This window comes from Pseudophryne corroboree, chromosome 2 (assembly GCF_028390025.1).
Source record: "Pseudophryne corroboree isolate aPseCor3 chromosome 2, aPseCor3.hap2, whole genome shotgun sequence".
Taxonomy (NCBI): Eukaryota; Metazoa; Chordata; class Amphibia; order Anura; family Myobatrachidae; genus Pseudophryne; species Pseudophryne corroboree.
In genome coordinates, this window is record NC_086445.1 from 106,791,536 (window position 1) to 106,813,435 (window position 21,900).

General features: G+C 48.2%; 1 protein-coding gene across 2 annotated transcripts in view; it reads left to right on the top strand.

Moving 5' to 3' along the window:
• The window catches only part of RDX (radixin), a 196,672-nt gene that overhangs the window by 33,805 nt on the left and 140,967 nt on the right, over positions 1-21,900 (top strand). For both annotated transcript variants that reach the window (XM_063951590.1, XM_063951591.1), the window contains exon 2: positions 14,840-14,898. In XM_063951590.1, the coding sequence (XP_063807660.1) occupies positions 14,887-14,898 (12 nt within the window). In that variant the 5' untranslated portion in view covers positions 14,840-14,886. The remainder of the gene's footprint in view (positions 1-14,839; positions 14,899-21,900) is intronic.

Below are 21,900 nucleotides of genomic sequence, written 5' to 3' on the forward strand. Positions count from 1 at the left end.
ATTGGTTTGAACCACTCACCACTGTGGACTTAAAATATCTCACATGGAAGGTGACGATGCTGTTAGCCCTGGCTTCAGCCAGGCGTGTGTCAGAATTGGCGGCTTTATCATATAAAAGCCCTTACTTAATTTTTCATTCTGACAGGGCAGAATTGAGGACTCGTCCTCAATTTCTCCCTAAGGTGGTTTCTGCTTTTCACATGAACCAACCTATTGTGGTGCCTGCGGCTACTAGGGACTTGGAGGACTCCAAGTTACTTGACGTTGTCAGGGCCCTGAAAATATGTTTCCAGGACGGCTGGAGTCAGAAAGTCTGACTCGCTGTTTATCCTGTATGCACCCAACAAGCTGGGTGCTCCTGCTTCTAAGCAGACTATTGCTCGTTGGATTTGTAGTACAATTCAGCTTGCACATTCTGTGGCAGGCCTGCCACAGCCTAAATCTGTAAAAGCCCATTCCACAAGGAAAGTGGGCTCATCTTGGGCGGCTGCCCGAGGGGTCTCGGCTTTACAACTTTGCCGAGCAGCTACTTGGTCAGGGGCAAACACGTTTGCTAAATTCTACAAATTTGATACCCTGGCTGAGGAGGACCTGGAGTTCTCTCATTCGGTGCTGCAGAGTCATCCGCACTTTCCCGCCCGTTTGGGAGCTTTGGTATAATCCCCATGGTCCTTACGGAGTCCCAGCATCCACTAGGACGTCGGAGAAAATAAGATTTTACTTACCGATAAATCTATTTCTCATAGTCCGTAGTGGATGCTGGGCGCCCATCCCAAGTGCGGATTGTCTGCAATACTTGTACATAGTTCTTGTTAACAAAATCGGGTTATTGTTGTTGTGAGCCATCTTTTCAGAGGCTCCTTCGTTGTTATCATACTGTTAACTGGGTTCAGATCACGAGTTGTACGGTGTGATTGGTGTGGCTGGTATGAGTCTTACCCGGGATTCAATATCCTTCCTTATTATGTACGCTCGTCCGGGCACAGTATCCTAACTGAGGCTTGGAGGAGGGTCATAGGGGGAGGAGCCAGTGCACACCACCTGATCCTAAAGCTTTTATTCTTGTGCCCTGTCTCCTGCGGAGCCGCTATTCCCCATGGTCCTTACGGAGTCCCAGCATCCACTACGGACTATGAGAAATAGATTTATCGGTAAGTAAAATCTTATTTAAAGTAATAAAAACAGTAGAGGCCTTCTGTGCAGCATAAATAAATCAATGAAAGGTCTATCGTTATTTTTTTTACTAAGTTGCAAAACCATGTTTTGTCTTTGGGCAAATGGAGGTCACAGGAATGAGTGGGGGTGCTGCTAGGTAAGTAGTACGGGGGCAGCTTCAATTATTGGTCTCCTCGCCTGCCACTAGATTACATCCAACGGAGCAATTTAATTGTTGTTCCGTTCAGGCGTGCATGCAGTCGGGGAGACACATTTCAGCTTGCAGCCTCTTGAGCTGTGAGCTGAAATGTGCGTATACTCTGTGGTTAGAGCACCCTAACCCGTATGTTAAACCCGGTACTAATGGGTGTGCATACAGGGGCAACAATTGAATAGCTCCTGTGGGTGCCCAATACGTTTTCGCGCCCACAAAACAATTGAATCGGCCCCAATGTGTCTAGTTCCGGTGCATTTGGACGTGACATGCACCATAAGCAATGGCTACCCACTTACAGTCGCCCGCCGACACAAACCATTGAATATTGATACATCAATTTAGATGTGAGATCGGGCATGAAAAAAACTATTGAATTCCCCCCTAAGAATATTAAGTGAAAAAGCATGGCAAACGTTCCAGCACTTGTCACAACAGTGTTAATAATGTACGTCAAGTGGAGAGATCGCCAATTGGTTAACCTGAAGCCAGTGGATGTGTCAGCAGTCCACTATATCATACACAATATACAGATGTGTGAGGGAAATATGCAAAAACAAGACTTATAAAATTCTGTTGTACGGGTCTGGAATTTTAGATTTTATTTATTAGGCTGCAATCCTGCACCTTGTAGAGAAATCCCTTCCCCGATCCATTCAGAAAAAGTGCTAGTCGCCGTATGCATAAAACATGGAGATTTGCGTAATGATTTGGCAGGCATAGGCAGCTGTACATGTTTGGCACCAATTAGTAAAATGTGGCATTGCTAATTGTCATCTATGTAATTAAGTACACAACACTGTGACGGTTTCCTTGGAAGGAATGACATCTTAGCAATTATAATTAGTCAGTTAAAGTGGTTTAAACAAGGTAAGCCAGCCTTCAGAATGGCTGGATGTCTGTTCAGTAACAGTGTCTGTATAACTCATTGGTTTGATACTTTCATATACAAATGACAGGAAACAATGGGGCAGATTTATTAAGCCTGGTAAAGTGGAAGGTGATAATGCACAGCTCCTAACTGTCATTTTTCAAACCCAGCCTGTAACATGAATGTTAGGAGCTGATTGGCTGGTGCGTTATTACCTTCCACTATATCACTTCACCAGGCTTAATAAATCTGCCCCGCAGTCCCTTATTACAACCAAATTACCACCCCAGAAGTGACAAGTATGAACCTGCAGGGCACAAACACACTGACCTTGTTATACCCCTCTTCCACCTACTGAGCACGGGTCGCAGCCGGGAGCCTGACACGGGTGCTACCCGGCTGCGGCCCGTGCTCAGCCCCCTTTCCCACTGCTCTCACCAACCCGGCATATCGCCGGGTTGGTGACGCTGCTAGTGAGGCGGCAGGGGTGGCGCTAGGTGGCACTGGAAGATCACATGATCTCCCAGCGCCGCCCTTCCATACAGTGTAAACGGGAGTGGCTTCAGTTTACACTACAACCCTACCCGGATCATTCCCTTGTCCTACCCAGTAAGTTACCCAGGTAGGATTCACGGGTCACTTGATCCGGGTTTTTGCGGGGGTACCCTTTTCCATTAGCAAAAAACACGGGTAAATGCACGCCCTTGTGCATTTACCTGTGTTGATTGAGCGGGATCAGTACTAAATGCCGCCGGCCAGAATCCCGGCGGCCGGAATCCCGACCACACAAACCCGACGGGTGGCGAGCGGACCGCAGCCCCTTGCGGGCTCGCTTCGCTCGCCACGCTTCGGGCACGGTGCCTCGCTACGCTCGTCACACTATTATATTCTCCCTCTATGGGTGCCGTGGACACCCACAGAGGGAGAATATGTGGGGATTCCGGCGTCGGTATTTCGACCGCCGGGATTCCGTCCGGCGGCATCTTGACCGCATCCCGTTTGAGCTAGTGGAAAAGAGGTATTAGTCTTCTCCACCGTTAAAGGGTTGCAGTAATGATTCCGCCCAGCGGGATCCCGGCGGTCACCATGCCGAACTTCCGCTCACTCTAAATGCCGCCAGCCGCGATGCCGACCTACAGGTGCTATTCCCACTCATTCTGCAGGCGGGATCCCGGTGTCTGTATTCTGAACGTTGAGATCCCGCCCGCCGGTCTCCCCTACCCAACCCCCTTTAATAACATAAGCACAGAGTGCTGTTTTACTGATCCATGGTGCAGCGCTAGTCTCAGGTGACGAGGACTGCTGGTGGATGCACAGATCCCTGTGGTGGGAGTGACCACAGTACACATGCACAGCAGGTATAATACCTCGCAGAGATGGGGTTCCTGCAAGTGCAAGCCCATGTCATGCGCTGCTCCTTCTTACGTCTTTGCATGAGTTCCATGGGTTTCATTCCATGTATTTATTAAATGGTTCTTTGCACGTTTTACTAGGTTACATTCGGTAGAATTGTTGTTCACCACCAAAGCAGCTATTGGCAACAAGCATTTCAGAGAGGCTAATCTTTAGAAAGCCTGCTCTTCACCATTCATCTCAGTTGAAGCTACCTATTCCTCTGACTATAAAGAAGACTTTTCCATTGCATCTGGGTATTACTGTGGCTTTTGGTTAGCACACAGTAGCTATGTACCCAGTGTTTCTGCTGCAGGGTACACTGGGCTCCACAAGTCTGGACAATGGGGTGTAGAGTAGGATCTTGATCCGAGGCACCAACAGACTCAAAGCTTTGACTGTTCCCAGAATGCACAGCGCTGCCTCCTATATCACCCCGCCTCCCAGCACAGGAGCTCAGTTTTGTCAGTTGGTGCTGCAGTAAGCAGGCACTTAACAGAGGGGCTGCTCCAAGCAGCCCTGAGAAAAGCTTTTTTTTTATGAGGTAAAAAGTGAAGACTTCAGGGCAGCAGCGGTGGTAAATGTCTTGTGACATTCTCTGCTGCTGCTGCAGCTCTTCCCAGCGGCGCTGTACACTCCCGAGCCCTGGTTGCCGGGTACCTACAGCGGAGGTTCCGGTTTATTTCACGTTAGGCACACACGGCTGGGGCTCTCCAGGATCGCGTGGCCGCGCTTCGGGAGGTGGCAAGTGGGTCCCGTTCGCGGGACCCGGTCTTTATCGCGATCCGGCACGGTCAGTGGAAGGCGGGCTGCGCGCGCTTGTGGTGGACACTGTGGATACAGGCGATGCCACTAGATCACCAGGGCATGGGCGCAGGTCAGGTTTTCTCTCAAAACCGATTTTAATTTCGCCCACAGTACCCGGTGGTTTTGCCAGCAAGGGGGATAAGGCTTAGACCTGAAGCCCCTCCCCCAGCCCCTGGGCGCCATTTCCAGCAAGTGTTCCCGCCCTGGAGCTGCATCTCTGTCTTTTTTTCTCACTCCCTGTCAGTGTCTGCGGCGCCATTACTCCTCAGTTAACTGTTCCTGGGACTGCTTGGGCAAATCCTCCTATGTAAAGCCGCCTGGTTGTCAGCGCTGTGCCTTTACATGACACTTAAGTATTCTACCTGCCTTTTTAGTCAGTGCTAGTTAAGAAAGAGTGCATTTAGTCAGGGGTTTATAGTACAATTACCCTGTGATATACATCCAGTTATTACTGTGTACTGTTATATTTATTGACTATATAGCTGTGTAAGCTAGTCCAGTGCAGTATTATTGTTAGTAATAACCTCTGCATTGTACAAACTGTGACTATTTGTGTGTGCATTTGATAGCTGAGTGGTGTCCATCTCGTGTCTCGGAAACCGGCTTCTGCTTGTATTTACCATAGAGTCTGGCATTCATAGTTTGTTTAGTGCGCATCTAACAATTATGACGCTTCCAAGTTTAGTACAGCCAAACTGGTGGCTTTTCTGCAGCAGGGCCTAGATTTAGTCCTGCGTCTGGCTTCCCTCAAGGTTCATATTTCTGCCTTATCGGTGTGGTTTCAGAGAAAAATTGCGACTTTACCTGATGATCATACTTTCACTCAGGGTGTGTTGCGTATCCAACCTCCCTATGTCCCGCCTGTGGCTCCTCGGGACTTGTCGGTGGTTTTGGAGGCGTTGCAGGAGCCTCCATTCAAGCCTCTTGGTTCAACTGACCTTAAGTGGCTTTCCCTTAAGGTGGTGGTCTTGCTGGCTATTGCCTCTGCTAGAAGGGTGTCGGATCTGGGTGCCTTGTCTTGTAGTACCCCATATCTGAATTTTCACCGTGACCGGGCAGTTCTTAGGACTCGTCCCGGATATTTACCTAAGGTGGTTTCTTCGTTCCACCTTAATCAGGAGATTGTGGTTCCAGCCTTTGTCTCTCCTGATTTGTCTCCCAAAGAGCGGTCTTTGGATGTGGTACGGGCTCTCCGTATCTATGTGAAGAGAACTGCTTCTATTCGAAAATCTGATTCTCTCTTTGTTTTGTTTGGATTTCACAAGCGTGGCTGGCCTGCTCACAAGCAGACCCTGGCCAGATGGATTAGAATGGTGATTGCACATGCTTATGTGCAGGCTGGTCTGTCAGCTCCTGCTCACATTACGGCCCATTCTACTCGGTCTGTTGGACCTTCTTGGGCGGCCCAACGTGGTGCGACTCTTGAACAATTGTGCAAGGCGGCTACGTGGGCCTCTGGGAACACGTTCATAAGGTTCTATGCCTTTGATACTGCCGCTTCCCAGGATGCTTCCTTTGGACGCCGGGTTCTTGTGCCAGCTACAGTGCGTCCCCTCCCATAAGGAACTGCTTTAGGACATCCCCATTGTCCAGACTTATGGAGCCCAGTGTACCCCACAGCAGAAAACGAGTTTTATGGTAAGAACTTACCTTTGTTAAAACTCTTTCTGTGAGGTATACTGGGCTCCACAAGGCGCCCACCCTGACGCACTTATCTTCTTTGGGTTCATTTGGCATTAGTCGCTGACACTTCTCTTGTCGTGAGAGTGTGGTGTATGTGGCTACTAACCATTGTCGTCTCTTTTCCTGCTACTGCATTGGGCTGGTTAACTAAAACTGAGCTCCTGTGCTGGGAGGCGGGGTGATAGAGGAGGCGGCGCTATGCATTCTGGGAACAGTCAAAGCTTTGAGTCTGTTGGTGCCTCGGATCAAGATCCTACTCTACACCCCATTGTCCAGACTTGTGGAGCCCAGTGTACCTCGCAGAAAGAGTTTTAACAAAGGTAAGTTCTTACCATAAAACTCGTTTTTTTGGTTGGCACTGTGCTTACTGCTGGGCACAGATCCTGGACAGTTGTTACCCACATTTGGTAGAAGTTTTGGCCGCAGAGCCTGCAGGACTGTATCCTACAGCTGGTTATCCAGTAGATGTTGGGGTGATTCTTTGAACTACTGTCATTTCTCACTATCTTCACACTTGCTATATTTGTGATAAGAGGCTACATGGGAGCCCTGCCACCCATGTGGCTTCATCCCTAACATTTATGAACGTTTATGTACATTCTGTTAAAATAAATGCAAGTTGCTCAAAATCCTTATAGCTGTAAAAAAAAAAAAAGTGCATATGAAAGGGGCAGCTCAGTCGTGCAGAGCGGACTCCCGCGGTACTCTCATATCCCCTGTCCCCTCCCCTTAATATTTAGAGATTTGAAATCTGAACAAAATAAGCCTTGGTCCAGGCCCTACCAGCGCCACTTTTGGATGAAACCTTGCCCACTTTAATGAAAACCCCAGTGTGCAGTTGTGTTTATGTAGCCATATGTGGGACAAATGAGATGTACTCATCTGCCGTTGTGTATTTACATATTAACGAGCGGTCAACCACTTGCAAGGTTTATCTGCCAACAGGATGTTTCTGATTCTAATCAGTGGCGGGAACATTAGATCACAGATAAAAATGTCCAATGGAAATCGCACAATGCAGGACGAGAAAGTCTAAAGCTGCGTACACACTAGACGACATTTAAAATTTTACGATAACACATTGTTATGACAAATTGGTTTTATTGTCCATTGTGTCCGCACTATATCGCTAGTGATGCGAGCTAGCGACGTCCTCTATCGTCTGTACATGAAGCTCAATGTAGAAAATGTCGCTAACGACTAGGTGAAAATCGTCCAGTGTGTTCGCTACCAACGACAAATGATATCTTCAATTTGGCTGATACCCGACAATTTTGTAGTGTCGGACGATTCGCGTATATTGTTTAGTCGTTTGTAAAATCGCTCAGTGTGTACGCACTATATCATTTGTCCTGGAGTTCCAGGGTGTTTAAGGGAAATCGTGAGCGACATTGTATCGTTTGTATGTTGTCTTGTGTACCCAGCTTAAGTTGTTGTCCATAGAACTCTATTCTGCAGGAGAAAACTAGATAAAGCTATTCCTTGTCCCGTGCCCCACCTCCTAAACTGTGTGTATATAGATAGATAGAGATATATATAAGTGGGGGTCTCAAGGGGAGGAAGATGGCATTTTCTATTAGGTGACAACATATTGAATTCCCTTTTACCTCTGTTTGTGTGGTTGGTCCTGAATCCATAAGCTGCTTTCACAAAGAACTCTCATGATACTTGCCGATTCCTGTACATAAATACATGAATAGATTAACGATTGTCCATTGCATTCATTTGTGAAATATATTTCTGCTGCGGGGTACACTGGGCTCCACAAGGATAGACATTGGGGTAGACTAGGATCTTGATCCGAGGCACCAACAGGCTCAAAGCTTTGACTGTTCCCAGAATGCACAGCGCCGCCTCCTCTATAACCCCGCCACCCTGCACAGGAGCTCAGTTTTGTAGTTGGTGCTGCAGTAAGCAGGCACATAACAGATGGGCTGCTCCAGGCAACCCTAAGAAGAGCTTTTTTTGAAGAAAAAAGTGAAGACTTCAAGGGCAGCAGCGGTGGTAAATGTCAGAAGACATTCACTGCTGCAGCTCCAGCTCTCCCCAGCGGCGCTGTACACTCCCGAGCCCTGGTTGCCGGGTAACTACAGCAAGAGGCTCCGGTTTTCTTCACGTCAGGCACACACGACGGGGGCTCTCAGGGATCGCATGGTCGCGCTTCGGGAGGTGGTAAGTGGGTCCCACTTGCGGGACCCGGTCTTTATCGCGATCCGGCGCGGTCAGTGGGAGGCGGGCCGCGCGCGCTGGTGGTGGACACTGTGGCAGTACAGGCGATCCCACTTGATCACCAGGGTATTGGGTGCAGGTCAGGTTTTCTCTCTAAACCATTTTCAGTAGCCCACAGTACCCGGTGGTTTTGCCAGCAGGGGGACAAGGCTTGGACCTGAATCCCCAGCCCCAGGGCGCCATTTCCCGCAAATGTTCCCTCCCTGGAGCTGCATATCTGTCTCTCCCTCACTCCCTGTCAGTGTCTGCGGCGCCATTATACCTCAGCTTCACTGTTCCTGGGACTGCTTGGGCAAATCCTCCTATGTAAAGCCGCCTGGTTGTCAGCGCTGTGACTTTACATGACACTTAAGTATGCTACCTGCCTTTTTAGACAGTGATAAGAAAGAGTGCATTTAGTCAGGGTTTTCTAGTACAATTACCCTGTGATATACATCCAGTTCTTACTGTGCAGTGTTATATCTATTGACTATATAGCTATATATATAAGCTAGTCCAGTGCAGTATTATTGTTAGTAATAACCTCTGCATTGTACAAACTGTGACTATCTGTGTGTGCGTTAGATAGCTGAGTGGTGTCCATTTCGTGTCTTTCACTCAACCTGCTATCCCTATATTCTATAACCTGAGGGGGCTTGGTGCATCAGGTTTCTATATTGATAACGGATTTTCACAAATACGTATTTTTCTCTGTGATTTTAGTCACCATATCTCCTTTATCTCTGCTAGTGCTGACTACACTGCGCAGGGGTTGGGTAAGAGGTATTGTGCTGCTGACAATTATACTGTGTTACCTGATACTGCAAGTTATATCATGTCTGCTTCTGAGGGTAACGGTTCTGGGGCTGAACACACTGCCGGTGTTGCTGAAGCCACAGATCCCTATGAGGAGAATATAGCAGCTGTGGGCTCTTTTTCTGGGGGCTCCTTGCCCCCCAGTGGGACTGTGGCAACGGAGGTACATAATAACCCACCGTGGGTCGCTTTTTCCACGCTTCTATATACGCTAGTTAATAAGCTAACACCCCCTATGGGACCCCCTATGCCGGTACAACCGTATGTGGTCCCTGCAGCTAACCTGCCGTGGGCAGACGATTTATCTGCCCAATTGAAGAAGTTGAACCAGTCCCTGACTACTAAAAAGTCTGACCATCGCTCGCCTAAGTCCAAGGGGTCCTCTAAGCGAGCGCTTGTCTCCTCACAATCCACTGCTGTCACTGACACCTCGTCTGATGAAGACGGCACTTACACTGACCCCACAGGTTCTGACTCAGATACGGCTGATGGGGAGGGTAGTTCACATGTGGATGTTCCTGATCTTTTGGAGGCTATTAAGTTAATTCTACAGATTACGGATGATCCCGAGTCATCCGTCCCTCCTAAGAAACCAGATAGGTTCAAGCGTCAGAAGGTGGTTAAACAAGTTTTACCTCACTCTGGCCACCTAGTGGATATACGTCAGGAACCCTGGGAAAACCCGGGTGCGAAGTTTGTGCCTCAAAAGAAGATGCTGGCTCGCTATCTCCTCGCACCAGAGCTGTCTAAGAATTGGGAAACGCCTCCTCCAGTAGACTCACATGTGGCTAGGATGGTGGTTTCCTCAGCTCTACCTGTCACTACCGTCACGTCTCTAAAGGAGCCTACGGATAAACGTGTGGAGGGTTGTCTGAAAGTGATTTACACCCTCACGGGTGCTGCACAAAGGCCCACTATTGCAGCTACATGGGCGGCAGAGGCTATTGAAGCATGGGCCTTGGAGTTAGAAGCTGAAATCTCTTCTGACCATGCTAGACAATGCTTGTCATATATTGTCACAGCTTCTCACTATATTAAAGAGGCGGCTTCTGATGCCGGTATCCTAGCAGCCAAGGCCTCTACTACGTCAGTCCTGGCTCGCCGGATATTGTGGCTGAGATCCTGGTCTGTGGATCTGGACTCTAGAAAAACCCTGGAGGTACTCCCTTTCAAGGGAGATATTCTGTTTGGGGAGGACTTAAATAAGATAGTGGCTGACTTGGCTACTGCCAAAACTGCCTGTCTGCCAAGTACCGCTCCTTCTGTGTCGAAGGCTTTAGGTACTTCCTTTCGCCCCTTTCGTCCTTCAGGTAAAGCAAAAGTTCAGGCGTACAACAAGCAGGCCCGCACTTCCAAACCTGGTAAGCCAAAGCCCAAAAGAGCCTGGGCGGCCCGTCAGCCAGCTTCCAAGGCCGATAAGCCTGCCGCACGACGGGGCAGGCCTCCCCCTGGGGGATCCCAGGGTGGGGGGCCGGCTTCTAGGGTATACCCAGGAATGGTTGAAGACCACTTCAGATGCCTGGGTACGGGAAGTCGTCACTCGAGGTTACGCCATAGCCTTCAAAAACCGACCCCCTCATCGATTTTGCCAGACAGACGTCCCGTTGGACCAGACAAAGGCAAACACTCTGCATTCGGTGGTACAGACCCTCCTGGATACAGGAGTCGTAGTACAGGTGCCTCTTGCGCATAGGGGCCGGGGGTACTATTCTCCGCTGTTTCTAGTCCCGAAACCGAATGGGTCCTCCCGGCCCATTATCAACCTCAAGGCATTGAACAGGTTTGTGAAGGTTTCCAAGTTCCGTATGGAAACCCTTCGCTCTATATAGTTCTGGGCTTGGAACCTGGGGACTACATGGTCTCCCTGGACATACAGGATGCTTACCTGCATATTCCTATAGCAGCGTCACATCAGCAATACCTGAGGTTTGGTATTGGCAACCTCCATTACCAGTTTCGGGCGTTACCTTTTGGTTTAACAACGGCTCCGCGAGTCTTCACCAAAGTTATGGTGGTGATGACGGTGGTACTTCGCCGTCAAGGGGTCAGGATACTGCCGTATCTGGACGACTTGTTAATCCTGGCAAATTCCCCAGAACTTCTCCTACGTCATCTAGATATGACGGTCCGGTTTCTACAAGCCCACGGGTGGCTCATCAACTGGAAGAAATCCTCCCTGATCCCTGCTCAGAGCATGGTGCATCTGGGAGCGCTATTGGACACTCACAACCAGAGGTTGTTCTTGTATCAGGAGAAAGTCCTGAAGCTCCAGGACAGAATTCGTTGCTTCCTTTCTCGTCCGCAAGTGTCAATACATTCGGCAATGCAGGTACTGGGCCTCATGGTATCAGCATTCGACATGGTGGAGTATTCTCAATTCCATTCTCGCCCCCTCCAGAGGCTGATTCTAGCCAAGTGGGACGGCCTACCTCACCGGATCAGGTCTCAAATGATCTCATTGACTCCGCAGGTCCGTCTGTTGCTGCTCTGGTTGCTCCAGGACCAACAATTGTGCAGAGACCGTCCCTTCTGGATATCCAACTGTGTCCTGTTGACAACAGATGCCAGTCTAAGAGGTTGGGGCGCGGTGCTGGAGCAACACTCCCTTCAGGGTCGGAGGACCAAGGAGGAGTCCCTCCTCTCGATCAACATTCTGGAATTGCGGGCGGTCTTCAATGCATTGAACCTAGCCCAGCATTTAATTCAGAACCATCCTGTCCAAGTACAGTCAGACAACGCCACCACAGTGGCTTACATAAATCATCAAGGCGGCACTCGAAGCCGTTTGGCAATGAACGAAGTCTCACGGAGTCTACATTGGGCGGAACGCCATCTACCGGCCATATCGGCAATCTTCATTCCGGGAGTCCTGAATTGGGAAGCGGACTTTCTCAGTCGTCAGGACGTACATGCCGGCGATTGGGGCCTCCATCCAGAAGTGTTTCAACTCCTAGTGGAAAAGTGTGGTCTTCCAGACGTAGATCTGATGGTGTCTCGACACAATCACAAGGTTCCAGTCTTCGGAGCAAGGACAAGGGATCCTCCAGCAGCATTTGTGGATGCGCTGGCGGTGCCGTGGAGGTTTCGGCTGCCGTACGTGTTCCCTCCGGTGTCACTCCTGCCCAGATTAATTCAGAAGTTCAAGCAAGAGAAAGGAATTCTGCTTCTCATAGCTCCAGAGTGGCCCAGACGGCACTGGTTCTCAGACCTGCAAGGCCTATCGTCAGAGCGTCCAATTCTACTTCCACAACGCCCAGTCTTCCTCGTTCAGGGCCCCTGTGTCTACCAGGACCTAGCCCGGCTGTCTTTGACGGCGTGGCTCTTGAAGCTTCCGTCTTAAGGGCTAAAGGGTTTTCTGAGGCGGTCATTCAAACTATGTTGCGGGCCCGGAAACCGGCTTCTGCTCGGATTTACTCTAGGGTCTGGCATTCTTACTTTGTTTGGTGCGCATCTAACGATTATGACGCTTCCAAGTTTAGTACAATCAAGTTGTTGGCTTTTCTTCAGCATTGCCTGGATTTAGGCCTGCGTCTGGCCTCCCTCAAGGTTCATATTTCTGCCTTGTCGGTGTGGTTTCAGAGAAAAATTGCGACCTTACCTGATGTGCATACCTTTACTCAGGGTGTGTTGCGCATCCAACCTCCGTATGTCCCGCCTGTGGCTCCTTGGGACTTGTCGGTGGTTTTGGAGGCGTTACAAGAGTCTCTGTTTGAACCTCTTGGTTCAGCTGATCTCAAGTGGCTTTCCCTTAAGGTGGTGTTTCTGCTGGCTATTGCTTCAGCTAGAAGAGTGTCTGATTTGGGAGCCTTGTCCTGTAGTTCCCCATATCTGATATTTCACTGTGACCAGGCGGTTCTGAGGACTCGTCCCGGATATTTACCTAAGGTGGTTTCCTCATTCCACCTTAACCAGGAGATTGTAGTTCCGACATTCGTTTCTCCTGAACTGTCTCCCAAAGAGCGGTCTTTGGATGTGGTACGGGCTCTCCGTATCTATGTGAAGAGAACTGCTTCCATTAGGAAATCTGATTCTCTCTTTGTACTGTTTGGATTTCACAAACGGGGCTAGCCTGCTCACAAGCAGACTTTGGCCAGATGGATTAGAATGGTGATTGCACATGCTTATGTGAGGGCTGGTCGGTCGGCTCCTGCTCACATTACAGCCCATTCTACTTGGTCTGTTGGACCTTCTTGGGTGGCCCGCCGTGGTGCGACCCTTGAACAATTGTGCAAGGCGGCTACGTGGTCATCAGTGAACACGTTAATAAGGTTCTTTGCCTTCGATACTGCCGCTTCCCAGGATGCTTCCTTTGGACGCCGGGTTCTTGTGCCCGCTACAGTGCGTCCCCTCCCATAAGGAACTGCTTTAGGACATCCCCAATGTCTATCCTTGTGGAGCCCAGTGTACCCCGCAGCAGAAAACGAGATTTATGGTAAGAACTTGCCTTTGTTAAAACTCCTTCTGCGAGGTACACTGGGCTCCACAAGGCGCCCACCCTGACGCACTTAGCTTCTTTGGGTTGGTATGGCATTAGCCGCTGACACTTCTCCTGTCGTGAGAGTGTGGTGTATGTGGCTACTAACCATTGTCGTCTCTTTTCCTGCTACTGCATTGGGCTGGTTAACTAAAAACTGAGCTCCTGTGCAGGGAGGCGGGGTTTTAGAGGAGGCGGCGCTGTGCATTCTAGGAACAGTCAAAGCTTTGAGCCTGTTGGTGCCTCGGATCAAGATCCTACTCTACCCCAATGTCTATCCTTGTGGAGCCCAGTGTGCCTCGCAGAAAAAGATTTAACAAAGGTAAGTTCTGACCATAAATCTCGTTTTTTCACTTGGCTTGGAATCTGCTATTCACCAGCTCACCCACCATCTTTGGCATGTTGTACATAACATGTGTAACACACATGTACATAAGCCCAAGTTTAAGGCGTTCACAGTGAAAATAAACACAAGCTAGACTTTCTCACAGTGAATTCCAGCGCTTCATTGTCTGTCTGCCCGGTGTGGTTTGGTTCTGATTAAATGTACATTAAAATAAGCATATGCTTGCAATTTAAGAGGCATTTTGTATAATCCTGTACTTTTAATTACTAGCCTATTAACGGGTGTTTTATGACATTTTTAAGTTTCTTTATATGTATACGCTGGATACTGTTCTATATAGCATGACGTGACTGGCGCTTTTGAAGTCTGTTTCTAGACCAAGGGAAGGCAATGGGTGGCACGCCAACTGCTGTGGAACTATACTTCCCAGCATGCCCTGCCACAGTTTTAGCATGCCTTAACAGCAAAACTGTGGCAGAGCATGCTGGTATGTTTAGTCCCACCGCAAATTGTAGAGGTTTAGTCATGACCATTTAAATCAATAGGGCAAAATCAGAATTTAAGAGCTAGTTCCATGCCAATGGTTTTTGGTTTGCCTACGGGATCCATCCACATGTTCTGGGGCACTTCTAGCGAGACGCTGCCAGCAGAGTATGGGAGCTGTGTGATGTCCGGGTTAGTGTTCTCTTCCCGGGTGCAGAAATGACCTGATCCGTCATGTATTACTTTGCGCACTGCTGCTTATATTCATTTTAATGACCTGGGAAAGTATGCAAATATGACATGTATTAGCTGTTTGGGGTTTGTGGTCTTTATTAGAATGCTTGTTTTGCATTCCATTGATTTAAAAGTATATGTATTTTTTTTCTGCAGGAGAGGACAATCAGTTGCTGGCTTAGTAAAGAGAAAACACAGACAAGATGCCGAAGCCGGTGAGTTCAATTAAAATATTTTATTTGTGTATTCTAAACACTTTTAGCAAAATGCAATATTTTATTAGGTTTTTGGATGACCATGTCCCTCACCTAAGTACAGTCTGCTACTATGATATGATCTTAGGTGGATTAATATTGTTATCTCCTTCTTGGGAGTATTGCTTGTTATCTACATTTTAACACTTAATTGCTAAGGATGAATAGAAATTGTCTTCCTCAAAACCCTATGATTGCTGAAGTTATGCATGTGGGTGGTGTCCTGACGGAGAAATAATCCCTTGTGCTTTGGTGTCAGGGTTAAAGGATTAACTTAACTATATAGGGCTCCAAAGCTTTGGAGAAGTAACATTTGGACGCTGAGACAACTTTAATAAAAAATAACTGAAATCTGATTTAAACTTCTAAATTATCTCTTTAATGACATACAGATGTGTCCTCCTTCTTTTTTTTTTTTTTTTTAAATGTGACTTACTCGCAACACAATGCGACTAGGATGTACGAGGAGGCTGCTAATTAATTTGATATGACACCTGTATATATCTGTGTCACGGAGTCTCTAAATCTGTATACGTAGTTCTACAATGTAGCTGGTACAGCTTTTTTCCAATTCAAGTTCTGTTGTGCTCCGTATACAGTCTCAGTCACACACAAGTGTCGTACAGTCGCTTTGTGCGTCCAAGTGCGTTGCGAATAAGATGCGTTTTCTTGGGGGGGGGGGGGGAAGACTCCTGATGCTCACTTATGCCAAGCATCTCTTAATATACGACGTGTGAGGCTAAATGTATGAGGACACTTCTGGATTGTGAACATTTTAGGAATTGTGGAATTTCTAACATGCCATATTCCCCTGTAGTCTTCCTCTTCAAATGCTCTTTGAAAATATATCTCTGTTTAGAGTTTACCCAACCTGTACTGCTCACACCATCAGTACTCCACTAATGCACCCTCTGACCTACCCCTACTCCCACCTATACTACCCACATTAATACATCCTCACACCTACCCTGCTCACCAGTGACGTGCTGTTGGGTGCTGCAGCTGTGCCAGAACAAGGTATTTAGGAGAAATCAGACTTGCTCTGGGGGTGCGAGGAAAAAAGACTATAGTTTCTTAAACCTAAATAAAAACTATTATTTAAAAAAAACAAAAAAAAAACTATAGGAATCACCGTGGCTCGTTTTCTCACCTTTAATTGTAGAGTAAAATCCCTTCACGACTGCAGGAGAAACCTGCACAACTGAATATACCCCACAGGCCCCATAGAGAGATCCATCCTTGCTGCAGTTTTTTGTTTCTTTTAATTTTCCAATAGAAGATTAGAAGCTGTGTGTATTAGATGAATATTCCATGGATCCTTATATAACTTTATATACTTCTGCAAAAGGCATTGATTCTTTATAATGATGGATTGGCAATAAAGTTATTTAATAACCAGTTCTGTAGTAGTTTGAGAAGGTATATTTTAGATTAATATAATTATAACTGATTTGTGTCTCTTATGTAGCCTATATAGCAGGGCTGGCCAAACCAGTCCTCGAGATCTACCAACAGTTCACATTTTCCAGACCACCTAGCTGGTGCACAGGTGTAGTCCTTACTAATTAAGATGTGCTGCATTCATTCCTAACTGACAATTCTACAGATCTCCAGGAGGCCTGGAAAACATGAACTCTTGGTAGATCTCGAGGACCGGTTTGGCCAGCCCTGCTATATAGTTTCCATAGACCTAAACCTCACAGTGTAACATGTCCGATTGTGATTTCTTTACACAGGATGTAAAATCAAACTATTGAAACTCTCTATCACACAAACTCGAAGAAGCAACAAACTTTTTTTGTTTTTTATACGTTTTTATTGTAGCATGATGTAGTGACAAATAAATGTGTTGTACATGATACGCAAGCCAATGTACTATGATCATCATCATATAGCCCAGGCAGGTCCATGTATTTGCTCAGTGGTGGAAAGCTGAAAACATGGTCACAAGGTCAGAGGCAGACAGCTTAGACTTTACTTGTCGTTAGCACCGGTTGGGTAAACTTACCAGGACTATGACAGCCTAAGGCAGGGAACCTCTAATAATCACATGCCACCGGGATTGGTTAAGGGGACTTGCTTGGCATCATCAATGGGGAAATGCAATGGTTGCAGGTCTTGGGAAACCTACTTTCTGTAGCATCCATAAGGGATGTTGGGGGACATGATTAGTACGATGGGGTATAGATGGTTCTAAAGAAGCCAGTGCACTTTAAATTTCTTCAACTGGGTGTGCTGGCTCCTCCCCTCTATGCCCCCTCCCACAGGCAGTTTAGAGAATCAGGAGAGGATGCACATCTCTGAGCTCCAGAGTTTTTCTTCAATTTCTTTTAAACTTTTACTTATTCCGGCATGCTGTTTGGGCAACAGCATACCTGCACCGTGGGAGTATAGGGGGGAGACGGTCACCGGCCTCATGAGGTGCAGAGCCGCTTTCCCCGCTGCAGGACCACCGTCCTGAGGGGCTGTTTGTTCAGTGGTGCACTGCGCCTTGGCTGTCGCAGCCGCAGCTTGCCGCACACCCCTAACAGAGCATGAAGGTGAGCGTCGCGGTGAGTACATACCGGGGGCCCCCCGGTTCATTGTGCGGCAGATGCGTGGGTGAGGCGTACGGGTCCCTCCTGGGGGGGGACCCGCGGGTGCCCCTGCGTGAGACTGGTGGGAGGTGTGTTGTATCAAACATTTATGTGAGGCTACACAGCCTGTGCAGACATAGCCAGTATAAAAATCTTGTTACTAGCTCCGGCGCCATAGCGGGGGGGTGGAGCTACATCAGAGCAGGCTCAGCTGCATTTTGGCGCCTGCCTCTGCCTAAGCAGCAGCCACATACAGCTCCTCAAAAGTCACAGGAACTCTGGTACCGGGTGTAGAGGGGGAGAGCCGCTATTAGTGCACAGTTTACATTCCTGGGGAATTATCTGTACTGCAGTATCACTGTTTTATAGTACTACATAAAACGCTGACAGTCTCACAGGGGCTGTACAGCGTTGGGTGCGCTGGTGTCCTCTCTTCTGTGTCTACTCTCACATGCATTAGGACAGGCTTGTTTTGTATTCAGTCTGTGTTGTATGTGTATTGTTCTGTATTTCATTATGGTGAAACAGAAGTCATGCATTGTATGTAATGCCAGATTCTCCCCTAGTTCATTGGGCTCCATTTCATGTGAGCAGTGTAGTCAGTCATCACAAAATGCTGATAACAACATGGGGGAGAGTCCAGAGCCATCCTGGCTGGGGGATATAAAAACTATGATGTAGGATAGGTCATCTCAGCTCACTGCCAATGCCAATAAAACACAAGAACTGCAACAACCAGTAGCTAAGCCTAACTGCCAAGGCTGATGCTTCCCATCACACGCTGCCTACTACAGGTGCATGAAAACGTGCTTTACCTGCAATCCTATCCGATTCTGATGATGTACAGGTAGATGGGGATGATGGGGACCCCATTAGTGGGGATTCCACCCCTACACAGGGTATAGAACCCCTCATATTGGCTATATAACGGATGTGTTAAAGCTCCCCCTGGAGGATGCTACTAATCAGTAGTCATTTTTCTCTATCGTCCTAGTGGATGCTGGGGTTCCTGAAAGGACCATGGGGAATAGCGGCTCCGCAGGAGACAGGGCACAAAAAGTAAAGCTTTTCCAGATCAGGTGGTGTGCACTGGCTCCTCCCCCTATGACCCTCCTCCAGACTCCAGTTAGATTTTTGTGCCCGGCCGAGAAGGGTGCAATTCTAGGTGGCTCTCATAAAGAGCTGCTTAGAGAAAGTTTAGCTTAGGTTTTTTATTTTACAGTGATTCCTGCTGGCAACAGGATCACTGCAACGAGGGACAGAGGGGAGAAGAAGTGAACTCACCTGCGTGCAGGATGGATTGGCTTCTTGGCTACTGGACATCAGCTCCAGAGGGACGATCACAGGTACAGCCTGGATGGTCACCGGAGCCGCGCCGCCGGCCCCCTTGCAGATGCTGAAGTAAGAAGAGGTCCAGAATCGGCGGCTGAAGACTCCTGCAGTCTTCTAAAGGTAGCGCACAGCACTGCAGCTGTGCGCCATTTTCCTCTCAGCACACTTCACACGCAGTCACTGAGGGTGTAGGGCGCTGGGGGGGGGCGCCCTGGGAGGCAAATGTAAACCTATATAAAGGCTAAAAATACCTCACATATAGCCCCCAGAGGCTATATGGAGATATTTAACCCCTGCCTGTATTCACAAAATAGCGGGAGACGAGCCCGCCGAAAAAGGGGCGGGGCCTATCTCCTCAGCACACGGCGCCATTTCCTCTCACAGCTCCGCTGGTCAGGACGGCTCCCAGGTCTCTCCCCTGCACTGCACTACAGAAACAGGGTAAAACAGAGAGGGGGGGCAAATTTAATGGCAATATCTTGATATATATAAAGCAGCTATAAGGGAGCACTTATTATAAGGCTATCCCTGTCATATATAGCGCTTTTTGGTGTGTGCTGGCAGACTCTCCCTCTGTCTCCCCAAAGGGCTAGTGGGTCCTGTCTTCGTTTAGAGCATTCCCTGTGTGTCTGCTGTGTGTCGGTACGTGTGTGTCGACATGTATGAGGACGATATTGGTGTGGAGGCGGAGCAATTGCCAAATATGGGGATGTCACCTCCTAGGGGGTCGACACCAGAATGGATGCCTTTATTTATGGAATTACGGGATAGTGTCAACACGCTAAAGCAGTCGTTTGACGACATGAGGCGGCCGGACAATCAATTAGTGCCTGTCCAGGCGCCTCAAACACCGTCAGGGGCTGTAAAACGCCCTTTGCCTCAGTCGGTCGACACAGACCCAGACACAGGCACTGATTCCAGTGGTGACGAATCAACCGTATTTTCCAGTAGGGCCACACGTTATATGATTTTGGCAATGAAGGAGGCGTTACATTTAGCTGATACTACAGGTACCACTAAACAGGGTATTATGTGGGGTGTGAAAAAACTACCTATAGTTTTTCCTGAATCAGAAGAATTAAATGACGTGTGTGATGAAGCGTGGGTTGCCCCTGATAAAAAGCTGATAATTTCAAAGAAATTATTGGCATTATACCCTTTCCCGCCAGAGGTTAGGGAGCGCTGGGAAACACCTCCTAGGGTGGACAAGGCGCTAACACGCTTATCAAAACAAGTGGCGTTACCTTCTCCTGAGACGGCCGCACTTAAAGATCCATCAGATAGGAGGATGGAAAATATCCAAAAAAGTATATACACACATGCAGGTGTTATACTACGACCAGCTATAGCGACTGCCTGGATGTGCAGTGCTGGGGTAGTTTGGTCAGAGTCCCTGATTGAAAATATTGATACCCTGGACAGGGACAATATTTTACTGTCGTTAGAACAAATAAAGGATGCATTTCTTTATATGCGTGATGCACAGAGGGATATCTGCACACTGGCATCACGGGTAAGTGCTATGTCCATTTCGGCCAGAAGAGCTTTATGGACGCGACAGTGGACAGGCGATGCGGATTCAAAACGGCATATGGAAGTTTTGCCGTATAAAGGGGAGGAGTTATTTGGAGTCGGTCTATCAGATTTGGTGGCCACGGCTACAGCCGGGAAATCCACCTTTCTACCTCAAGTCACTCCCCAACAGAAAAAGGCACCGACTTTTCAACCGCAGCCCTTTCGTTCCTTTAAAAATAAGAGAGCAAAGGGCTATTCATATCTGCCACGAGGCAGAGGTCGAGGGAAGAAACAGCAACAGGCAGCTCCTTCCCAGGAACAGAAGCCCTCCCCGGCTTCTACAAAAGCCTCAGCATGACGCTGGGGGTTCTCAAGCGGACTCGGGGACGGTGGGAGGTCGTCTCAAAAATTACAGCGCGCAGTGGGCTCACTCGCAGGTAGATCCCTGGATCCTGCAGATAATATCTCAGGGGTACAGGTTGGAATTAGAGACAGATCCACCTCGCCGTTTCCTGAAGTCTGCTTTACCAACGTCCCCTTCCGAAAGGGAGACGGTTTTGGAAGCCATTCACAAGCTGTACTCTCAGCAGGTGATAGTCAAGGTACCTCTTCTACAACAAGGGAAGGGGTATTATTCCACTCTATTTGTGGTACCGAAGCCGGATGGCTCGGTATGGCCTATTCTAAATCTGAAGTCCTTGAACCTGTACATAAAGAAGTTCAAGTTCAAGATGGAGTCACTCAGAGCAGTGATAGCGAACCTGGAAGAAGGGGACTTTATGGTATCCTTGGACATCAGGGATGCGTATCTCCACGTTCCAATTTACCCCTCACACCAGGGGTACCTCAGGTTCGTTGTACAAAACTGTCACTATCAGTTTCAGACGCTGCCGTTTGGTTTGTCCACGGCACCTCGGGTCTTTACAAAGGTAATGGCCGAGATGATGATTCTTCTTCGAAGAAAAGGCGTATTAATTATCCCATACTTGGACGATCTCCTAATAAGGGCAAGGTCCAGAGAACAGCTAGAGATGGGATTAGCAATATCTCAAGAGGTGCTAAAGCAGCACGGATGGATTCTGAATATTCCAAAATCCAAATTAATGCCGACAACTCGTCTGCTGTTCCTAGGGATGATTCTGGACACGGTTCAGAAAAAGGTTTTTCTTCCCGAGGAAAAAGCCAAGGAGTTATCCGACCTGGTCAGGAATCTCCTAAAACCAGGAAAGGTGTCTGTACATCAATGCACGCATCTTCAGATGCACCTGCGGATAACCCTGTCTCCAAGGACAAGGGTATCTCTTCTGTGGTGGTTGCAGAGGGCTCATCTATTGGAGGGCCGCAGATTCGGCATACAGGATTGGATCCTGGTGACCACGGACGCCAGCCTGAGAGGCTGGGGAGCAGTCACACAAGGAAGAAACTTCCAGGGAGTGTGGTCGAGCCTGGAAAAGTCTCTTCACATAAACATTCTGGAACTAAGAGCAATCTACAATGCTCTAAGCCAGGCGGAACCTCTGCTTCAAGGAAGACCGGTGTT